Genomic DNA, 22887 nt, shown 5'->3' with positions numbered 1-22887 from the left:
GGCTTCCCAAATCAGCAACAATCGACAGCCAAGGGCAGCTCTAAGCAGCAAAAATAAGCACTGATTTGCTATATCAAAATCAATGACATAACGGGCCCTATTGTATACCCTGCGTTAGGCACATCATGATGCTCTTTGCTATCTTAAAAGCCGTGAACAGTCTATTTTCATGCCTTGCACCCGCGCTGTTAAATTAGTGTCAGAGTTTAAGAATATATTTACACTGATGGGTGTGGTCTGAAAGTGAGGTGTGTTCAGGTAAATTTCTGGTGTGTTGCTATTGTGGCAGCAGAAAACAAAGGTGCACCACTGACTTATTAAAACCCTGACAACAGTCAACAGTTAGGATCACCGTGCATGCTGTGCTTCCCCAGCCCTGTGTAAATCCACTCGTTACACACACACACATAGTTGTGCTGCACCACGCAAACCTGACTTTTACCTCAACAATAAACAGGATAAGGAATAAAAAACATTGCTTTTTCCTTAAATGAGCTGCTGGTGTACCTTTACTGTGTGAATGTGCAGGTAAAATTGTAACGGCAAATACAGCACATTGCTGTAAATATGTATATTTGTGGAGTAATTAAAATTATTTCCCTTAATACATTTTTAGCATTTTTCTTTTCACTGTAACTTTATGCTTGCTGAGATCTGCAGTGAATTTACTTTGAGCTGGATTTTAAATCTGTTTTATTTAACATACGACTCTGAAAAAAATAACAGACCACTTCAGTTTCCAAATCAGTTTCTCTAAGTTTGCTATTTATAGGTATTACTTTGAGGACAATGAAAATTGTTGTTTTATTCTTTAAACTACAGACAACATCTCTCCCAAATTCCAAATAAACATATTGTCATTTAGAGCTCTTGATTATATTCCAGAGTTTTTTTTATTTGGTAAAATCAAGGAAACTCATAATTTTATGTGGTCTCTTATTTTTTTCCAGAGCATTATATTTACTCACAAATATACTGAACCTATTGATTGAACCTATTGTTTTGATTCTTTAGGTTGTTTTTTTACACACCAGCTCTTCAGCCATTCTAGAAAACAGTTAATTATTGTTTAAAATTACAGTATTTTTTTTGTAATTAGATCTAGCACAAAATATTGTTTTTATTAAATAAATGACAGTTAATGCACTGTAAAATGTCAGTAAAATGCTGGAGAAACTACTCATCCATGAATAATAATAAAAAACCTATTATTATTTAAAAACTGCATTTTGTGTTTACTTGTGTTGCCTTTGAGTAATATTTAAACTTGTTTGATGATCTGAAACATTTAAGAGTAACAAACATGCAAACAATTAGAAATCATGAAGGGGTGAACACTTTTTTTACATCACTGTATCTTGTAATCTTTTTAATGTAAGCTCTGTAATGTAGCTTTAGACACAGGCAGAGAAAAAATCTAGAACAGAATCAGGTTGATTATTTCTGCTTTTTTTTTTTTTTTTTTTTAAGGTGCCATCTGGGATTAAACAGCATGTTTCCCTTTCACTTTCACTGACAGTGCCTTTTTCTCCTGGACTATGATGTCATTTATAGGCAGGGCAGCTGATCTCACACACACACACACACGCACACACACACACACACACGCACACGCACACGCACACGCACACGCACACACACACGCACACACACACACACACACACACACACACACACACACACACACACACACACACACACACACACACACACACACACACACACACACACACACACACAGAGATCAGCTCCTCACTGCTGTCAGTAAAGAGCTCAGGATACTGGTCTGTATGCTGGTGTTGTAGGAGCAGCTCCTGTATGGTGGGTTTAAATGCTTTTTTACTTTTTTCCCTGTGTTTCTGTTTGTATTTTTGTCTCTGCATATAATTGTGTGTGTGTGTGTGTTTCCTTGGCTCACCAAACAACTATTTTTAAATTATTATATTGTAATTATGTGCCACTAATATAATTATACTAGTAACATAAAATAACATTGATAATGTTATCCTGTGCAACAGATGTAACTCTTGGTTCTGATGAGAGCCAGTTTCATCACATTTAGGATTATTCTCTCTTACTTTATCTTGTTATATAATTGCAAAATAAATCACCTACACTTTAAAGAGAGTTGAAGGTGATCACTATTCAGGTGATAGGGAATTGGAGAACAGTCCTTCGTTGGTGGAAGTGGATGGTGTGATGGTGATTATAAGATGGCTAGAAACTGAGAGATAAACAGGGTATATACTGCTTGAAAAGTATTTTTCTATATCTTAATAATGTGAGATTATTTCTGTTTTAGCTGCAAACCATAATGATTAAAAAGAGTCTAATTTTAAAGATGCACTACTATATCAGTTTGTTAGGAGGGAATTGAAACAACTTCAAATCTCAATGACTGTCAGTTTGGTTCAAAACCAAGAAAAATATGGTCTATGCTGGATTTAATACTCATTCAGTGTTGATTTAGAAGGTCTCTCTTTTTGTTCTTCAGTGGCCAAATCAGAGGCTGTTTCTGGGCAGATTCATCAGCTGGAGGTTTGTGAAAGGCTGTTTTAGAGCTGAACCGTCTTCTCTACCTCTAAAAGAAAGGTAAGTCGCTGCCTTTTTCTGTCGGAGAGAGAAAGAGAGCACAAGAGCAGCGCTTGAGTTTACACGCAGCTCATCTGCAGTCCAGTGTTACAGCATCAATGGCTTCCTGATACACAGGGCGAGGATGAGAGTGCAGATCTGAGACAGGGTTAGCTGAGGTAAATCTATGGAGGAAGCAAACACGATTGCTGTGCTGTTAGTGCAGCCTGGTTACGAATGATGTCATAAAAGATGACCTCATGCTCATCACTGCATCCCTTCATTTTCATTCACAGTGGGCTTTTAGGAGGGGTGCAGGGGGTACAGATCTGGTCTGACACTTTCAACAGCTGTTTGGATCTCCATACAGAAATGTATGAATAAAGCGAGGTGATGAAGAATGAACATATTCTATATACAGTCTATATTAAATGGTACAGGTCCCAGGCTTGAGACCCATAAACAACCAATATCCCTAAAATACAGGTTTAAAAGCATGACATCACAATCATGAAAAACTCATCACAAATGCCACTCTGGTCTGCGGTTCATTTTAACATTTTTTTCCCAAAAGAAATCTTTTTTATATATTCCGGTTTTAGTTAATCACAAATCTCTATTCAAAACGTTCAAATGTAGGTACATAAATCCATTAATATGTATATAAAAAATAGAGGAGAATATTTATCTTCATTTTTTATCTGATACTTTTTTTAGCCTACCTTTAGCCTGACACAGTACTATGAATGTATTATTATAAGCAGTAGTAATTTCCCCAAAAGATATATAAATATATGTATTCTAACACTCTTAATTATATATGAACTATACATTTATTACACAGTGCTCGCCATAAATTACTATTCAGAGGAGGTTCGCTCGCAAAATCATTCACATTAAACTGAACAGTTTAATAAACAAAACAAATGCTAATGCTCAAGCTGCTAATTGCTAGCACTGTAATACACCCCTCTTAGAACAGCCATTTTATAAAAATAAAAATAAAAACACATCAATATCCAGTAAAATGGACAAAAATATACTTGTAAAAGAATAAACCACTACATAGAAACATAGAAAACACTCTCAGAGCAGCTTAGAACATCCCATTTTTAAATATTTTTAACATAGCTCGTGCACAACTGATTAAAACAATACCCAATGCATCCGCCATTTTTCCCTCATCCACGTCTTCATTTCAACTAAATAAATAAGCATTTAATTGATTTACAGCTTAATATAGGTGTCTAAATGTGGACTAGTATAAGTGATTTTGGTTTAAAGTGATTTTGGTGTCTTTTTATCACAGAAATCGCCTAAAAAACAGGTTTAAAAGCAGTCGCAGCATAGCTAGCGCTTCACTGCCATCTACTGGCAGCACCAGGGTATAGCAGGTGTATCTGCCTTAGAAAGGCCTGTCGTGATAATAACACACACACACACACACACACACACAGTAAAGGTCTGTTTAATATTTAGTGCAGTTTCTTCAGAACCCACAGAGTCCCAGGGTGGTTTATTTGTTTAAGTAATTTAGGATATTCAAATATTTTTAAATTTAAAGCCTAATGTCTGCTCTTAATAATAAAAAGTTAGTTTAACTGTAAAATGGTGTAATAGAATTATGCTAGTATATTATTCTATTCTATTCTATTCTACACTATTTCTATAGTGGCACTATAAAATGACAATATTATCATTTATCGCAATAATTTCTGGAACATATATTGTCCTGAAATTTTTTTATTGTGACATACCTAATTGAAGTACATAAAAAGGGGCACATGGCAGATTGAATTAAATAAATAAAAATAACCAAAAATTATATTATTAACACAAATGTGACCACACTTTGTGGATGTCACATAAACCCCACATAAACATCAGTTTTAGCATCAGCATTAGCATTAGCTTGTTTTATGAAAATAACTTGAAAGTGTTGAATAACAAATAGAAAAATACTTTTTTTCACGTAAGTAGAAAATTTAGGCATCTGTACTTTACTGGACTAATTATTTTTCAGACAACCTTTTTACTTCTGCTCCTGATGCATCACACCTGCACACCTCACGCCCCCCTATTCTACCATTCTACTAAAATACATTCATTTTGAATGAGCATATATGCAGCTGAAACAGGGAGCCTAGTGTTCGTTCTTAATACTTTTTAGTCATTTCCTTTTTCCAAACCCCAGCAACAGCCTCCTAATCTCTCCTCTCTCATCTTTTCTCTCGCCCCTCCCCCTTTTCTTTCCTACAACCTCTATCAATCACCACAATCAGATACACTTGTCTTACAGCAGCAAAGGAGTCACCTAACTGAACTTTGGAAGATTGAAGACGAGTCGTGCTGCTGCATTCTGAATTAGTTGCCGGGGTTTGGTAGCTCGCAGCGGAAGACCAGCCAGAAGAGTTGCAGTAATCAAGTCTTATCATCTGAGTGTCTGGTTACCATCTGGAACAACATATCAACTCTTTAAGTAATCCCTTTAAACATCTTTGCAAACTGTATAGCAACCATATGGGTCACCACAGTAATTGTTGGCAACAACCACCCAGAAACAGCATAGGAATGTCTAGCAGCATTGTGAAATATTCCCCAGTTAAATTACACTTTATTTAAATATAAATATATTTTATACAGAGCTTTAGGGCCAGCTAATCAATTTCAATGACTTGAGCATTAACAGATAACATTTTTTCTAATGGCACAATTCTACATTAGGGCATTAGTGCTCACTGTGCCCTTTAATGCACTATAATCAGCGTGACTCATCCACTGTCCAGTAACTGTGTAAGAAGGTCATCTAAGTGCTGTAAATGTACAGTGTTCTTGTGAAAGGGAATCAGCTACAAGTCAGCATCCCATATGGGAAAGTCATATGGGAAACATATTGTATTTTTTAAGACTGAATTTACTTTAAAAATGTGAGGAAACCGGTTGCTTTAAAAATGTTATGGGTAATGAAAACTTAAGTTAGCATAACGTAGAACATCAAGTTATTACAACTAAAGGGGAAGTTGATTTAACTCTTTTATTTTTGTTAAAATGTAAGATTGGATAAGTTGAGTTTACTTAACAATTTTAAGGCAGCCGGTTTGCTCAGTTTTTTTAGGTAATGTGGAATGAAAGCTCGAGTTAGCATAAATTAAAACATCAAGTTGTTAAAACTAAAGGGGAACTATATTTACTTCTAAGGTAGTCCAGGGGGAATCACTACACACTGAAGGTGAGTGTCCGAAACTGTTGGACACATCCAGTATGCAAATAGATGAATGGCAACAGACTAAACTCAGTTATTTTAAGTTGAGATCTTTTAACTAAAAGATCTCAGTTTGAATGTATATGTGGCCACAAATGTTAAACTAACTCAAAATAGTTAAGTATTGTTTAGAAATATCCAAATTTTATGTAAAACAGACTTAAATTATTTGAGTTCAAACAACCTCTGGGTTACAGTGTAACTGTGAAATACAAACTTTTCTTTGTTAAAAACATTTTCTATATTTTTACACAAAAGTTGACCAAATAAAATTTATAGCTGCATGAAAACATGCAAGAAAATAACCCCTGCTACCAAAAGGTTACTGTTTTGTAAGCTACATTTAAAAAAAATAACTGTAAATAAATGTTATATTTTGTATTTTAAAAGTACATTGATGAACATTTTTTAAATATTTTTTAGCAGTGAATATATATATATATATATATATATATATATATATATATATATATATATATATATATATATATATATATATATATATATATATAAAATAATACTATCTAAGTTCTATTAATTTTACACCAGTTGTGTCTGTTTTTGTGTTGTGCTTTCTGTAGACTTGTGTACCGTGCAGTTATGCAGCTAATTTTGATGCTCGTGAAGCAACTGAGAGACACTGAAAGACAGCAGAAGTAAGCACAAGAAGACAAAGTCATATTTAAAGGCATTAAAAAGGTCTGTTTATTTTCTGTCTTTTTTTCAAGTGAAGAAAAGTTGTGTTACTGAGAAGACGTTAAAGGTATAGTTTTGTATTTCCTCTCGATTGCCTTTGTACTAAAAAAAAATCCATCCATTTTCTGTAAATCAGCTGAAATATTTTGGTTTCAAGAATCATATGCTTCTACCAGCCCCACCCACTAGATCAGTTGAAAAAAGGCCATTTATGTCATTTTGGTGGAGAACCTCAGACAATACACAGCAGAATTAGCTAGCAGACTTTGTTTGAGGTAGGGATCTGTACCTACTGTCCGTGGCAAGTCAGCAGGTAAGGGAGATGTTATGGAGATGCTTTCAAATAATGAGTTTTGTGCTTCTCTCGCAGTTAAGTGTGAACTAGCTTGTTTGTGTTTAGCCATTTAGCAAAAGCTAACACTAACATGGTAAATTGTCAGCGTAAAAATGGTGTGACCTGCAACAGCTTATTTGCATAAAAGTGACAAGGGATTGCCACTGACACAAATAGAGCTGGTGAGAGCTCTTTATGTGAGAGTGATTTTGTGCAAAGAGCTTAATGAACATGTTTTGTATAACTCATAGACCCATTCTAACTTGTGTAAAAAAAGGTAAAGGACGTCTCCTTTTAGTTTAAGAGGAACAGGAGACGTGAGCCAAACCTTCAAGTGCACAGTGATTTATTTACGAGGATTCACACAAAAAAACTTAAACAAAAGCTGAGACAAACAACATGTCAAATCAGAACATGTGTAAAAGTGTCCTCCCAAGCTGGAGAAGTAATGCTGCCTTCAAGTCCTCCTCGGAAATTCCCACTTATGGGGTTGGAGGTCGTAATTACGACTTGACATGCATTCGAGTGTGTTTCGGTGGGGTGGAAATGGACAACATTAGTAAATCCTTTTGTTTATACTAAATCCTTTTGTTTTATACTTTTTTTCATAAAAATAACGTTTTTGTTCTGTTATCATAAAAACAGGATATTTATTTTCCCCCTACTTTAAGAGAATGATGCAAAAAATACACACGCATTAGAGTGAGTGATGTTTTTATCCCATTAGAACCATGAATCATACTAAACTTTTACACTTTTTCACATTTATTAGCTATTATAACCTGCAAGTGTTTAATTGCTGCAGCAATAACAGATGTGTTAAGCAGTTTACAATACAAAACTGTCTGCATCAATTTACTGAATTTATTTATCTATTAAAATAAATGAAATTAATTTATTTTCCTCTTGTTACTGACGCGTCCCTAACTGGGAAACTCTGGGCTTTTCTTAAAATCTAAATTTTCAGATTCAGATTTAGATTACTTTATTTGTCCCCAAGGAGCAATTCAGAAGGCATAGAGAGAAACTCAGAGAAAGGCACACACTCACTCCAACAAATAATACACACAATACACAGACACAAGCACAGATACGCCATTAGATTAATGTGCTATCAGTTCATTTGAACAGTCATTTTTCAGCATTTAAAAAAGCTGGACTACCCTGGGGATGAAGGTTCTTTTCCTTCTCTGCGTTTTACAATAAGGACAACGAAGTGTGCGTCTCGAACCACTTGGAGGGAAGGCTTCAAAGCTTCATAAGGCTTCATCTGGCCATCACTAGTCGCAAGGCCAATCCTCCTTACTATATATTTCACTCTCTCGCTCTCTGTACAAACTACACGCCGCTAAAAGTGGCTAGCAAATTATGTATATTGACACCTGACAGTAGAGGGGGGGGGGGCGGATCTATCCAAATATAAATAATATCGATACCAATATTGAGCAATACTTGTGTAAAAAGGACGATACTCAAGCTTTTTTTCTCTTCCTAGAAAAGATGTCTAGTGAGGGAAGAATTTTTTGTTTTATTTTTGTATTGTGGTTTCTCTTTTTCTACCTCAAAAAAGATTTATTTTCCTAATGTTAAGGCAAACTTTGTTTTGTTACTGTTCCATATCGGTATCGATATCGGCAATACTGGCACTACATTTACTTGGTATCGGATCTATACCAACATTCCGGGTATTAGAGGTTAGATCGGGCCCAAAAATTCCGAATCAACCCAGCCCGAGCCCGTGCACGTTCTGCCCGAGTCCGACCCGAACCATAAACTGGCTGTTTTTGGGCTGATTGAATGAGCGAAATATGATCAGAATTATGTTAATTAACACGGTAACATAGAAGCATAGAACTATTATTTAATTAAAATGATTTTTAAGAACAGCTAAACACAGTTCTGCAAGTCAAACGCGGAGGAGTTCACGTGCGAGAGAGAGAGAGAGAGATTTGCTTGTTAGGGTGTGAGGTACTCACAGGTAAAGGTTCTCTTTGATCTCCTTGTGCTCATATTCTAGTCCCATACATAATTCTGCAGCTCCCTCAGTGTTTTCTATCGTATTTTGCGGCTAGCGCGAGCGCTTACAACTAACACCGCGGACCGCGAGGTGCCGCTGCGCTTGTGCCGATCCGACTCTCTGCTGAATCCGACTCCCGCTTCGCGGACAGAATCGGCACAACACCCCCCGCTGTAGAACTACGGTAGTGAAAACAGTGATTATAAATAAATTAGTTTAGTTTCACTCTCAGTTTTCGTTATTTTCGTTATTTTATTTAAAAATAAAAATATAATTAAAAAACAGACGCCTACATCTAAGACTATTTTCTGGAGCCCGACCCGACCCGAATCGATTTCTCGATTTCGGGTCGGGCCTCGGGTCAGGTCGGGTTCGGGAATTTAAGCTCTACCGGGTATCGCCCACCTCTACCTGACAGAGCTTCGGTTACCCCAAGAGAGTTTTTCCAACTGAGCACCCCAGCCAACATTTACACCATATGCCCCGCCCTGACCATATAAAAAGAGCCCTCAAGGGGTGGATACCCATTAAACATTAAACAGACAAAACACTCACACAGATAGCCCTATTCAACATTTTCACACATTATGACAAAAGTGATCACTATTTTTTACACATTAACTAACTAATTATTTTTTCTTTTACAGGCAAACAAGACCCTCAGGGCCCTCTCCCTCCCTGATGGTTGATCTGTCCTACCAGAAGAAGAAGCCCTGGTTCCCTTTGTCTCCCTTTTACCCCGCTGACCCTCTACGCAGCAGAGCTAAAAGGAAAGTACATGCAATATCTGGTGATGGGCTACCTTGCCACATCGCAGTGCCCCATGTGAAAGTTTATTATTTACAGTAACTGCAAATAGCAACTGATACTGGGAGATTAGATGCTTAATGAGGGACACTGGTAGTGTAAAGAGCAGTCTTTTTGCTGGCTAAGAACTGCAATGCAAGTCCTATCTAATGGGGGATATAAGCTGGCAGAAGAAAAGTCAAAAGGAAAGGTGTACGTTTATGTGAGAACTGTTGAGTAAACTTTGTCTTATTACTTTTAGTGTGTCTCAATTTAATTGAATGTGCAGTGGTACTGAAAAAGTTTGGGCATCCCTGATAATTTTCTGATAAATCATTGGTTGTTTAGATCAGCAATTTCTGTTAAATATATCATATAGCATATAAACACATTGATATTTTAGAAGTTAAATTAAGCTTATACGATTTACAGAAAGTGTGCAATAATTCTTTAAACAAAATAAGGCAGGTGCATAAATTTTGGCACTCCAACAAAAAAATTTCAACAAAATTTAGCAGATCCTCCTTTTACAGAAATAACAGCCTCTAAACGCTTCCTATAGCGAGAGTTTAATGAGAGTCTAGCTTCTGGTTGAAGGTATTTTGGACCATTCTTCTTTACAAAACATCTCCAGTTCAGTCAGGTTTGATTACACTGCTCTGTCGCGTCAACACACATGGTCACACTGCCCCCCTCCAACTGGTCGCATGTGGGCGTGACAAAGGCGTTCCCTGCGTCGTCCAATTAAATCGTTCTAAAAAAAATTTATGCTTTTATACAAGCTATTATTATTTTCTATAAATTCAAAAATATAAATGTGTATTAATAAATATAAATGTTTGATTGAGCTTTATTACACTGTCTAGTGAGCAGAATATAGGCTAACAAAAGCAAACTTTTCCAATTAAATTATATATTAATATTTTAAAAAACCCACTAGAGACCCCTACAATCTCTGCAGCCTTTCTCCTCGCTGTATTACTGGGATCAGAGTCCTGTAAATCAGCAGGGTTTAATATGTGAGGCAGGAAAGCCTGAAAATTCTCCTCCAGGATTCTCTGGACGCTTAAAAGCAGAACTAAATGTTTTCAGACACTGCGCTGCAGACACGTATCAGGCGAACACCTGCTCTCTGATTGGATAGACGCATCGCTTTGGACGGATTCATTTGCATAAAGTTCAGCTCGGCTCAATGGCTGCGTCCAGAAACCCCAAAAGTGTCTCCTTTTTCCTACCGATCCTCCTCCTCTCCTCCGTGACCCAGAAACTGATTTCGTGACGCCATCTTGCCGCCTGTCCGAATACCGTAGGAGACGAAAGAAGCCGCTTAAAATCCACCTGTAGTAGGCTTCCAACGGAGGTTAGTGTATCCTACTCCGGAAGACTTTTAGGGATCTTCAAATGACATCACTGCATCCACGCCCACAGAGCACGCGACATGGCGAAGGCAACGCACAAATGTAAGTCATAAACACATTAATTAATTAGGTTTATTATCTAATTCAACAGCCAGTAAAGCAGTAATATAATTTATAGTTCAGATAAGCTAACACCGTTTTCTTTTGTCACCTGGCATTATCTACTTAAATGTTCTTTATGCAGTTAACACAACTGCCCAAAAGTTGCTTTTTATGTTCAGTAAAACTATATTAATGACCCTATTTGTAATATGTTGTTATATATACATATCATATATACATTTTTTTTTAAATTATTTTTACTTAGGGACTGATGAGGAAACCGAAACCCTCATAAGGCTGAGGTCAGACAGGGCTGCCCTCTTCACTGGCCGTAGAAATGCAGCCAAAAATGCCTGGGAGTAAGCATGATTTTATTGTAACATCTGAATATTTAGCTCTGTGTGATAATAATGTTCCATTGATGCTGTTTAAACTCATATTTTAAACTTCATATTTTCACATATATGCAAAATATTATATTTATTGTTATATTTAATATTTATTAATAGTTGCTATTTGTTTTATTACATTTAATGAAATCATAAATATATATATATAAAATAAATATATACAAAATAATTTAATATTTACATATGCAACCTTCATCAATAGGTACATTACATTCCTGTACAGCTGACCTGTTAGATACGACACAGAATCTTAAATTAGCAGCTTTATTCATGTCAGACTCATGATGCTTGATTTACAGGACAATTTGCAGAGACTTGGGCTTGGAGAGTAAGGTGTCTCTTGAGCAAATGGGCAAAAATGGGACAACTTAAAAAAAATAAATAAGGTGCATGTCCTGTTCGACAAAAGTATACTGACTGAAGGTATAACGGCTTGCACGGAGTGTCTTGTGTTACAATATCCTAACCAGCGAAACAAACAATGAACACTATGTTTCGGGAGATGTTCCTTTTCACTGGTGCTGGGCAAAAGTGGGAGCACAGAATAACATGGGATCTTTTTGTACAAACCATTTGTTATATTGTTTAGTAAGTAATATGAACAATTGTACATTGTAACACCAAAATGATGTCTTTTAGGAGCTAAGAAATCCCCCTACCGGGACGGGCACTGACCAGGGGGAGACCACAGCAGCAACATGGCGCTGGTTTGGGGCAATGCATGCCATCCTGGGAGGCAAACCCTTAATTGTGCCTCCCAGGAGGATCACAAGTGCCCAGCTGCCAAGCCCACCAGCTGATGTGGCCTCAGGCTCCACACTGGAAGATGATGCTCCCTCCTGTGCCAGCTCTGCCCCTGACTCTGTGAGCCAGTCAGTGCCCTCCACCAGCAGAAGTACCTCCTGTCCCTCTTCAGGAACTCCAGCAGCCAAAAGGAGAAGGCAAAGTTACTCTGCAGAGGTGCTAGAGTTTCTGAAGGAGGAGGCTGCCAGAGAGGAGGCTAGAGCCCAGAGGGAGCAGGCTCAGAATGAGAAATTTTTGGCTTTATTTGAGAAAATGATTGACAAAATGTTAATTTCATTTATTTTGTGTTTCATTTGTAAGTGTGTGTATGTATGTATGTATGTATGTATGTATGTATAACCTGCACAATTACTGGAAACATCACTTGTAGACCTTAGTGCAGTTGTCTTGGGATGAGCATCACCCATGTGATGCCCCTTGGTCAGAAGCTTAATGTGTAATTTCTTTAAAATACACATAGATATTATCAGTATGTTGAGTGACTGTGCTTACATATGAACTAGATCACAAATGTCTGTATGTAGTAATTCCAGAGTTCTCAGAGAACTCTGACACCTTACTATTTATAAAAAAGAGCTATTGGACCAACAGCAAATGCCAGGTAAATGATTAACAAATACCCTAGCCTGTTTAATACCCAAATGGTATAACTTGTCAAGCTTTTGGCCACAGTGGCACTTACCATTAACAAAAGGTTTCCAACTAAAAATGTTTGAAAACCACTGCACTACACAATTAGGCAGTTGGAATTTGCTGCATAATGTTTAATGGTTGTGTTGTAGCCTTATAGGTAGATTGATGACACATCAGTCATTTTTAGAAAATGTACTGCTGCAAATCCTGAAGCACAACATACACACCCTTGCTGTCATGAAATTGCATTGCACAGTTGCACCATTTTTCTAATTAAAATGGAGTGTTGACAGACAAGATATGGATTGGTTTTCTTGGGAAAAATGTAATTTATTTACAGTAAAAAAAATGATATGTAGTCATGATGTTGTAGGTGGTCTGGCCAAATGATGGGGGTGGACAACTGTGCTGCTAAACAGGCTCGCAGTGGTTGGCCACTGCGCTCATTCCGAACTGGTCTGGGTGGCAGGACATTCACCTGGTCGTTTCTGTCTTCTGGTTCAAGAACATCCCCTGTTGACAGGCAAATGTTATGCAGTATTGCACAGATGGCTACCACATCTGGAGCAAAGAGGTGGCTTACTTCAAGTGCCTTAAGGAAGATACTTCTCCACCTGGCCTTCATCATGCCAAAGGCTCGCTCTATGACATTCCGGGCTCTTGCATGATAGCGATTGAAGCTGTCCTGCATTCTTCCATCTGTTGGCTCATAGAAGGGGGTAATGATGGTTATTGGAGTGCTGATACATGGGTATCCTCCATCCCCCACAATGAAGTGACCTTCAGAGGGATACAGTGCACCTACATACACTGGGCTATTCTTCAGCGCCCTAGTATCGTGGACAGAGCCTGGATACCCCACGTCAATGTCGATGAACTTTCCTTTACTGTCACATATTGCCTGGAGCTGGATAGAAGCAAACAGCTTGCGGTTAATGTAGTCATGTCCATCTGGACCTGGTGGAACCTTCACTTGTACATGACATGACATCAATAGCACCCACAAACTTGGAGAACACAGGAGAGTTGGCTGCCAGAGCAAACCCTGCAACCACAGCTGAGAGTTCCTGTTGTACTGGAAAGCAGATTACTTCCTTCAGCAGAGTGAGTATCTCAGCACAGAAGTGGTGGGCCAGACTATGTACAGTGCTTCTCGGTACATCAAATGCCATTGCTACCACCCTGTACGACAGTTCATGAGCAAACCAATATACACTGAGGAGCACACAAACCTCATGTGTCCACCCATGAGTTTGAGCTCTATGAACTCGATGGGTGACAGTGTCCATAGTAGCCTGGGACAAACGGTAGGACTCCCTCAGCTCAGAGACCCCATCAAAATATTGTGACCGGAGTGGCACAGCCCTGTTCATCCTGGCATAGACTACAGGGCTGTGTAACTAGAAGAAAAGCAAGTATTAAAGTTAGGCAAGAAAGGAAACCTATATGTAAATTTTGGGCTCTATTAACTTATGGCAACTTTCACTTAGTATTCATTTTGCAGTCCATTATGGAAGTAATTGGTGCGGATGAAAATACCTCTGCAGCTGCAAACAGAGCGATCCAGCGACGACGACGTGCTCTTCTTCTTGCTGCTCGAAGGCGTTGCGTGAATAGAGTCCGGTGCAGCAGTGAGGACATTGTCAAAGCTTGCTCCATATTTCGTAAAATTAGGTTGTGGACTGGTGATGGGATCTGTTTACACCACAGTTCACATTCAGCAGAAAAGTTCTTTATGTCACTTCTTATATGCCTATGTGATGTTATTTAAGGGTATTGCTTTCATCTGTTTTACTTAATTGCCTCGTTAAGTGGTCAGGTTATTAACCAAGTTCACATCGTTTTAACAGTTTGTTAAGACTTGTCACGGGACTATGAAGGACTGGACCCAAGAGCAAAGAGGCAAGTAATATTTGTGTAAGGATCATGTAAGGATTTATTACAAGTTGTTATGGATGTGAAGTGGTGTGAGAGGGACTGCTTTATGCTGGGCTTGAAGTCCCAACCTTGTCAGTGCTGGGCCAACACTCTACCCGTGCACCACTGGCAAGGACAGGCAGCTGTTGGAATTACACCCTCTTAACTGAGGAGGGAAAAAGGCGGGAAAACCAAACAAAGGAGATGCCACATGGCATTGCTCAAACAAAGGAAAGGCAAACAAACTAAAAAGGAAACTTGCTAAAATAAGTCTATTTCTTTTGAGCTCTTTTCTTTCTTTCTTTCTTTCTTTCTTTCTCTTATTTCTTTATTTCTTTGTTTCTTTTGTAAGTCTTTGCTTTCATTTTAGATCTCTTATTTTTCTCTCTTTTTATGAGATCTTTTCTTACTTTTTTCTGCTTTCTTTTGAGATCTTTCTTTTCCTTTTCTTTTCCTTTTCTTTTCCTTTTCCTTTTATTTTCTTCAGTACCCTATGTTACCGGTCACCCCTCTACAAAGGTGTGGCAAGAGTGTGCTGCTTTTCTTGGCCTTATATACCAGTGCCAGCAGGTGTGTCTCGTTTGCACTGATTACCTTCTGGCATACTGGGGTTTTTGTGTTCGCCCCCTGCTGGCCGCTGGCAGCACTGGCCGACCCCTTACAAGACTGTTGTAGAACAGGTGTCATTTTATCTGTTAATGCAGATTACTGCAAATGCATTGGTTGGCTGTGAGCAAACCTACACGATTATAAAACTTTTTTTGTCACAGTGGAAACTGACAGCTAAAATCTCTTAAATAGCTTTTAAATCCTTCCTCTAAACCATGATGTTGAACAATCTTTGTTTTCAGGTAATTTGTGATTTGTGTTTTGAGGCTCCCGTGTTGCCGCTTTTCAGAGAAAATACAAAGCTTGCAATTGTCCACATTAACCATTTCTCATAATTGGATTTACCTGTGTATGTAGGTCAAGAGTCAATAAGCTTAACAAATAGATTTTGTGTTCCAATAATTAGTGCTAAAGGTATTAAAATCATTAATATGACAAGGGTGCCCAAATGTATGCACCTGCCTAATTTTGTTTAAAGAATTATTGCACACTTTCTGTAAATCCTATAAACTTCATTTCACTTCTCAAAAATTACTGTGATATATTAAACTGATGTTTCTGATCTAAACAACCAATGATTTACTAAGGAAAATCATGAGAATTATCAGGGGTGCCCAATCTTTTTCATAACACTGTATATGTTTTTACTGTATGGCCTGAACTCTACTCAAATAAATTGAGTGCAGATTGTTACCTCATATGCATGCAGTAGATTGTCAATCACCTTGTGATTGTGAAGACATGTGAACTGACATGTTGCATTGCTGCAAAGTTTATTTTTTTAGCCAAAGTTCGAAAAAATGAACAGTGACAAATAAAGGTGTAAATAAATGTAAATAAAAACATAGACCTATAGACCTATTACAGTGGCACATCAAAGCCCGACAAAATTTTGCCAGAGACAATCTGAAACATAAGGGTGAGTTTTGATAGTCTATCCTTTGGTCTATTGAATCTCATAGACCTATATTTAATTCATAATAGAACCCTGAACACATATCAGATTTTAAAAGTGAGACATTTGATCATTTTATGATCACATTAACTTAATTCGAACTTAATGCAGCAGCACATCTCAGAACAGTGGGGACAGAACTAGGAGAGCAATTACTGGAGTTTTTGGAGAAGAATATTGCCGTTCTTGTCTGATGGAGGATTCTAGGTGCTCATCGGTGCTGGCACTTCTTTACCAGATTTTCCGTTTAATGATGTACCAAATGTTTCCTATTGTTGAAAGGTCAAAACTGCAGGCAGGCCAGTTTAGCACATGGACTCTTCTTCTCAAGCTGTAGTGATGAATGCAGTATGTGGTTTAGCATTGTCTTGCTGAAATATACAAGACATTCCCTGAAAGGGATGTTATCTGGATAGAAACATATGTAACTTAAAACCTTAATAAACTGTCCAGCAATGACAGTATATTAAGGTGTCTAAGGGTGCTTTCACACCTGCCTCGCTTGGTCCGGACTTTCAGACTTTTCAGTTTGGTCTGAATCAAAGTAGCAGGTGTGAAAGGGGGCGGGAACCACGGTCCAGACCAAAGGACCAGATTTTGGTCCGACCAAGAGAGGTGGTCTCGGTCCGGATCTTCTGAACCATGGTCCAGTTCGCCTGCAGTGTGTAAGAGCTTTTCTGGATGGTTCGAATTTTCGGACCAATTACAGGAAGCTGAGCAGGCATTCCTCAACAACGACAGCAGAAGAAGAAAAATAACCAACTACTACTGACTGCAGCCTGCGGGATAGCGGAGTTGGACGTCCAGTCTCGCAAGCTTGTAGTGTTTACACAGTATTTAAGCCGGACGACGCGGCACGTTATATTTAAATTCCGCTAACTGCCCTGTACATTGTTTACTTCCGTTCAGAGGCAGGGCTAAGACATGATGCTGACAAAGTGGGCGGGACTGGACGGCATGACGCTAACAAAGTGGGCGGAGCTGGACGCACTGGACGTTCAACTCCGCCTTCCTGCAGGCTGCAGTCAGTACCCTCTCAAAATAACCGGAAAAGCAGGAAAAATGATCCGTGGATACAGCTGCTTCAGGACAAGCACGTTCGTTTAGCGAATTGAACTAAACCAGAGTACTGTGCCTGAAGTTGCTGCTGCTGCTGCTGGTATAAAATACACAATAGCAGCAGCACTACTATGGAGAAGAAATGAATCTGTTCATTCATTTTATCCTTATCCTGGAAAGGCTTTCCACCAAATGAACCACACGCTGAATTGTCAACACGCCGACGTTAGACGCATGTCCTTCTAAAACCAATCAGCATCAGGTTAAGGAAAACGCATCGATACGTAAGTGATGGTAAAAGGATGTAGGAGTATCACACAAAGCTCTTTGGTTCGCTCCCTAAACTGCAGTGTGAAAACAAAAATAAGCGGATAAAACACATGAACCTTGGTTCGGACCACGGTCCGGACTTTCAGGTGTGAAAGCACCCTTAGATGTCCAAGTTGCCCACACCAGAGGCACTAATGCAACTTCTTAGCATGAGAAGTGCAGCCTTTTGAACTGTGCTCTAATAAAAAGCTGGATGGTCCTATTTCCTATTGAGTCTGCAGGAATACTTTGTGGAACATTTTTCTGAAATTGTTTTACTATATTGTGATTCAGTTTTCACAGGTGACCAGAGCATAACCAGAAACAGATTTCACATTTTAATTCCTCCCCTTTTTGTGGTTTTCTTAGGAAGTTGCTGCTCTGTTCTAAGGGCAGAAGTAAGAGAAATGACAGCATGGATGGACCTCTTAACTTCAGGATAACTTCAGAAGGTCAGGATAACTGCTCTTTCACAAAATACTCTGCCATGGCAGCTTATAACAAATGATCCTTTAATTCAATTTATTTATATAGCACTTTAACAACAAATGTTCTAAAGCAGCTTTAAAGAGAAAAAAGACTAAGTTAATAACAAGTTTTTAAGTACTTAGTTGGCTCCGCTTCTGCATATGTGCACCACCAGTTGAAAACTTAACCACTGATTTACATACAGTTAAGGTCAAAAACATACAGTTTGAGGCCAACTAGGAACTTTTGACTATTCCCCTGAAATAGTGGAATTTTTTTGCAATAAACATAAAATAGCATATAGTAAATTACTAATCCATGATATGGCCCCATTTTGGTCCACTTTGGAATGTAAAATAAATATTCAAGATTTCGTTATAAAAAAATCTGGTGAAAACTGAGATGGTCAAAATGATTAGCCCCCATGTGATTTTATGTTTTGAAAGCAAATTAACATGCTTTCAAACCACACCTGAGCAATCAATTAAGTTTAAAACCACACGTGAGCAATCAATTAAGTTTAAAACCACACCTGAGCAATCAATTACCACTGAACCTTAATTAAGTGACTGCCAGAAGCAGAGTTAGTATCACTAACTAGACCTCTTGAATGAAAGAGATACTCCAGGGTTGCTTTGTAATCTTTGTAAGAAGCAATATCATCATGCCAAAAAGAAAAAAAAAATCAGTCTAGACTTCAGACAGAAGATAGTCGACCTTCATTTTCATGGAGAAGGTTTCCAAGCATTCAGTGGTTTCTACAACAGCTGTGGTTTCATCATCGCAAAGCACCAAAAAACAAAGTCTGTTAAAAATATACACGGCCATGGTCGAAAAAAGCAAGATTTCCAATACTTTGCAGTGAATAATAATCAGAGATATCATCAAGAATCCCTGGACCTCTGCAATGATGATTGTTGCTGAACTTGCTTCTTCTAGACTTTTGATGTTTCATGCAAGACTGTTGTGAGAGCTCTCCATCATGGTGGAATTTGTGGTCATCGTCCAAGAAAATCCCTGTTGCTATCACAGTGGCACATCAAAGCCCGAATTACCTTTGCCAGAGACAATCTGAAACAAAAGGGTGAGTTTTGGAAGTCTGTCCTTTGGTCTGATGAAACCAAATTTGAGCTGTTTGGTCATATGGATGTTGCTTTTGTTTGGCGTAGGAAGGGTGAGGCCTTCAACCCTAAATATACTGTCCCCACAGTGAACAAGCTGGTGTAAACATAATGCTGTGGGGCTGTTTTGCTGCTTCAGGGACAGGAAACCTTGTTCGGTTGCATGGGACAATGAAAAAGAGGATTATGTGGATATTTAAAAAAAACAACATCAGGACATCTGCTGACAGTCTAAGGTTAGGTCGTTGCTGGGTCTTCCAACAAGACAAGGACCTGAAGTGTACATCAAAGTTGGTCAAAACATTTTGGAAAGACACCAAAATCAACATTCTGGAGTGGCCCTCTCAGACCCTGATCTCAATCTTATCGAGAATATGTGAATGAAGCTCAAGGTTTGGGTCCATGCTCGGAGACCAAACAATTTGCATGATCTTGAACAACTTGCCAAGGAAGAGTAGGCTAAAATCCCTCAGGAGACATGTGCCAAGTTGGTTAGAAACTACCAGAATAGATTATTGTCTGTTTTTAAGCAGAAAGGCTATACTACTGACTAATAGTTGTCAGTGGGCTAATAATTTTGACCATTGGATTTTTAGCTTTTTTCTTGTTTCTGTGAAGCAAACCAATAAAAAAGTTTATTTGACTTCATGCAGATGTTGTCTTTGTTCTTGTAGACACACACAAACTATAAAGATTATAGTATTAAGGTTATTGCCCATTTCATTGGAAGGACAAGTTTTTTAATTGATTTCATAAAGGGGGCTAATAATTTTGACATTAACTGTACATTTTCTTTGTATTATACCACACAAGTAAGTATCATTACACAGATAATTATTTCAAAGGCTGCACACGCTGCACATACTGCACTCAGGGGTGTAAACAGCATGGAGCAGCAGAGACAGTGTTTATTCATTGCAGTATATTATCTGGCGAATATATCAGATAAAACTGAAATTTAAGACCAGATGACGTTCTCACCACGAGCAAACTGCTCCAGAAAAGAATCCTGCATTGGGCGGGGCAGAGCATAATTAGTGGAGGCATAATTAATTTGCATTAAATAAATAATTGATTCCAAATGAATCACATGCTTAACGATGTAAAGTTAACAGCCGTTTTTAAATAAATGCATTTAATAAATTTAATAATGATAATCTCTGACACTTCAATGATATTGGATTTTTGTTCTGTTTTTGACCTCCTCTTGGGAGTGACCCTGTTTAATAAAGCCTCGTTAATGAGACATGTGCGGATGACAAGTAATGACAGTTTTAATACATTACTTTAACCTATTTTATTTTTAACCTTAATTTCTGATTCTTTACCCAAGTTATGAACATATCTTTGCCTTTTCTATTTTCTATTTTTAACTTCTAATTATTTTGTGATCATTTTAGCTTCTTTTTTTTTTTATTTATTTTAAATTTTCCTTTCATACTAATAAATTGTAACAAATTAATAAAAACTAACAAATTAATTGATTCATTTGACCAAATATCTTTTATACTATCCTTTGCTTTTTCAAATCCTGCCGACTACACTGAAAATAAGAGTCACAGAGTCGCAAATGTTATTGATTGAATTTTAATCTTTTGACGTCATATATCTCATTTGTTCTCATGGTGTTTCTTTATGATCTTTTAGAAAATAACTGCAAGAATGAAAAGATTGAAGAAAAAGAATATAAAAAGAAATTACCACAGCAGGATCTGCTGTGAAGTTAATACAACCACCAACAACAAACCATCACCAAAAGAAACTGGAGAACGGAGTCCATCTGAGTTCAGTGAACTGGAACACCTACTGAACCTGTCATTACAGGTGAGCAGAATCAGATTGGTGTTGGAGGCCAAACTACTAAACTGTTGGGAACCACATCTTTCAGCTTTATCTGGTAGGTGGTTATTACATTTAGGGCTTAGACCAGGGATGGGCAACTGGCGGCCCGGGGGCCGCACACGGCCCTCGTCATCACTCAGTGCGGCCCGCTGCCAAACAACCACGAAAATTGACATTGACATCCAGTCCATTGTGAGCCAGCAGGCCAAACCACAGCTCTCTCATTAGCTTCAATAAATGTTGGGCCTCTGTGGTCTAGTTTTCTGCTATTACTGAATGAGCTATTTGCAATCAGTTTTTAAATCTTTTTTGTTCTTTCTTATAAATGAGTTCAAATGCCTTTTGCACTTTTATAAGCAAATGTTTTGTCCTTGTTGCTTATGAAGGACTTGTTATAATGAACTTATTTTACACAGAGGAACTACTGTATTTGCAATCAGTTTTTTAAGCAAACTTTTTGTTCTTTGATATGAAGGACTTCCTTTTTGCACTTTTTTTAAGCAAACGGTTTGTCTTTTGCCGTATTAAAATGCATTAATATGCAGAAAATAGTTGTTGATAAATTTTGGTGCTGTAAACATACAGATATAAATTCATATAAAATTTGTTCTTATTGAAAATCATTTGTAGCATTTTTCATATTCAATTATTTGAAGTGCGAGGTCATGTGGCCCTCCAATGGTCATGCTGAAAAAAATGTGGCCCTCTCCATCATGGAAGTTGCCCATCCCTGGCTTAGACTTTCATGGTTATTAGAACTCTGGATGATCTTAAGCTAAGCTGCTCTGACTGATGTTATTATATTATATTATTATTAAATAATATATATTATTATCACTATTTATTATATATATTATATAAGGAAATGTTGTATTTGAGCACTCTGTTGTTTATCTTTTATCATGCCTACAGTCCCACTAAGATATGTCATTATTATAAGCAGGGGTAAATTAACACACAGGATACCCCACCTAAAATGGATCATACCATTCTATGTTAATAAGCACTCCTCCCGTTTACCTGCCTGGATCATTTTTGGTCAGATTCATCAAAGTTAAGGTGCACAAGCTGCTCAAGCTACAGCAGTGTTGCCAACTTAGCTATATTTAACGACTTTTTAGACGCTGTAAAAAAGCAACTAGCGACAAATCTAGCGAGTTTTTGCGGTGTTATTGGAGACTTTTGGCGTCTCTGAGATGAACACATACTCTTCAGTTACTGACCTCAGCATGAGCCCCGCCCCTCAACACTCACAGTGCAGTGCACACCCACACCGCTCCACGAACACACTGTAAATGAACTGTGCATGCCCAGAGCCGCCACTGACTGACCCGCACCGTATTTACAGAGCAGGAATATAAATATAACTGTGTCCTCAGTGTCACACGAAAATATATCACTGAATTTAATTCATTAGTCGCAGTCAGTCACCTCATTCACCATGTAGCCTGTCACTCACCTACTTCACAGTGCCTGCCTCTTTATAAAAAGTTAAACATCTAGTTAGCTAGCTCATCATTGAACAATTTGTCCATAATATGTTTAAAAAAAAAGTAGAATGTAGAATAACAGTTCTGGCTAACGGCTGCTCTTATAATAACATTTAACAACACAACATAAAACTGATTCATGTA

At 37.9% G+C, this 22887-nt stretch overlaps 1 protein-coding gene across 6 annotated transcripts in view; it reads left to right on the top strand.

Moving 5' to 3' along the window:
* Nucleotides 1-2451: 2451 nt before the first annotated feature.
* LOC103039965 (uncharacterized) overlaps nucleotides 2452-22887 on the top strand; it is a 43219-nt gene continuing 22783 nt past the window's right edge. The window contains exons 1-7 of one of the 6 annotated variants that reach the window (XM_049475860.1): nucleotides 2452-2592; nucleotides 4854-5050; nucleotides 6415-6489; nucleotides 9528-9654; nucleotides 18196-18274; nucleotides 19230-19374; nucleotides 21059-21235. In XM_049475860.1, coding sequence (XP_049331817.1) covers nucleotides 21074-21235 — 162 coding nt within the window. In that variant the 5' untranslated portion in view covers nucleotides 2452-2592; nucleotides 4854-5050; nucleotides 6415-6489; ... (2 more) ...; nucleotides 19230-19374; nucleotides 21059-21073. Of the gene's footprint in view, nucleotides 2593-4853; nucleotides 5051-6414; nucleotides 6533-9527; nucleotides 9655-15803; nucleotides 18275-19229; nucleotides 19375-21058; nucleotides 21236-22887 lie in introns of those variants that run through there. The other 5 variants (XM_049475864.1, XM_049475859.1, XM_049475861.1 and 2 more) reach the window with 5 other exon arrangements.

This window comes from Astyanax mexicanus, chromosome 3, assembly GCF_023375975.1.
Source record: "Astyanax mexicanus isolate ESR-SI-001 chromosome 3, AstMex3_surface, whole genome shotgun sequence".
In the NCBI taxonomy this organism is placed as follows: domain Eukaryota; kingdom Metazoa; phylum Chordata; class Actinopteri; order Characiformes; family Acestrorhamphidae; genus Astyanax; species Astyanax mexicanus.
The sequence above is the reverse complement of the archived record's forward strand: the minus strand, read 5'-3'. Positions and strand labels throughout refer to the sequence as shown.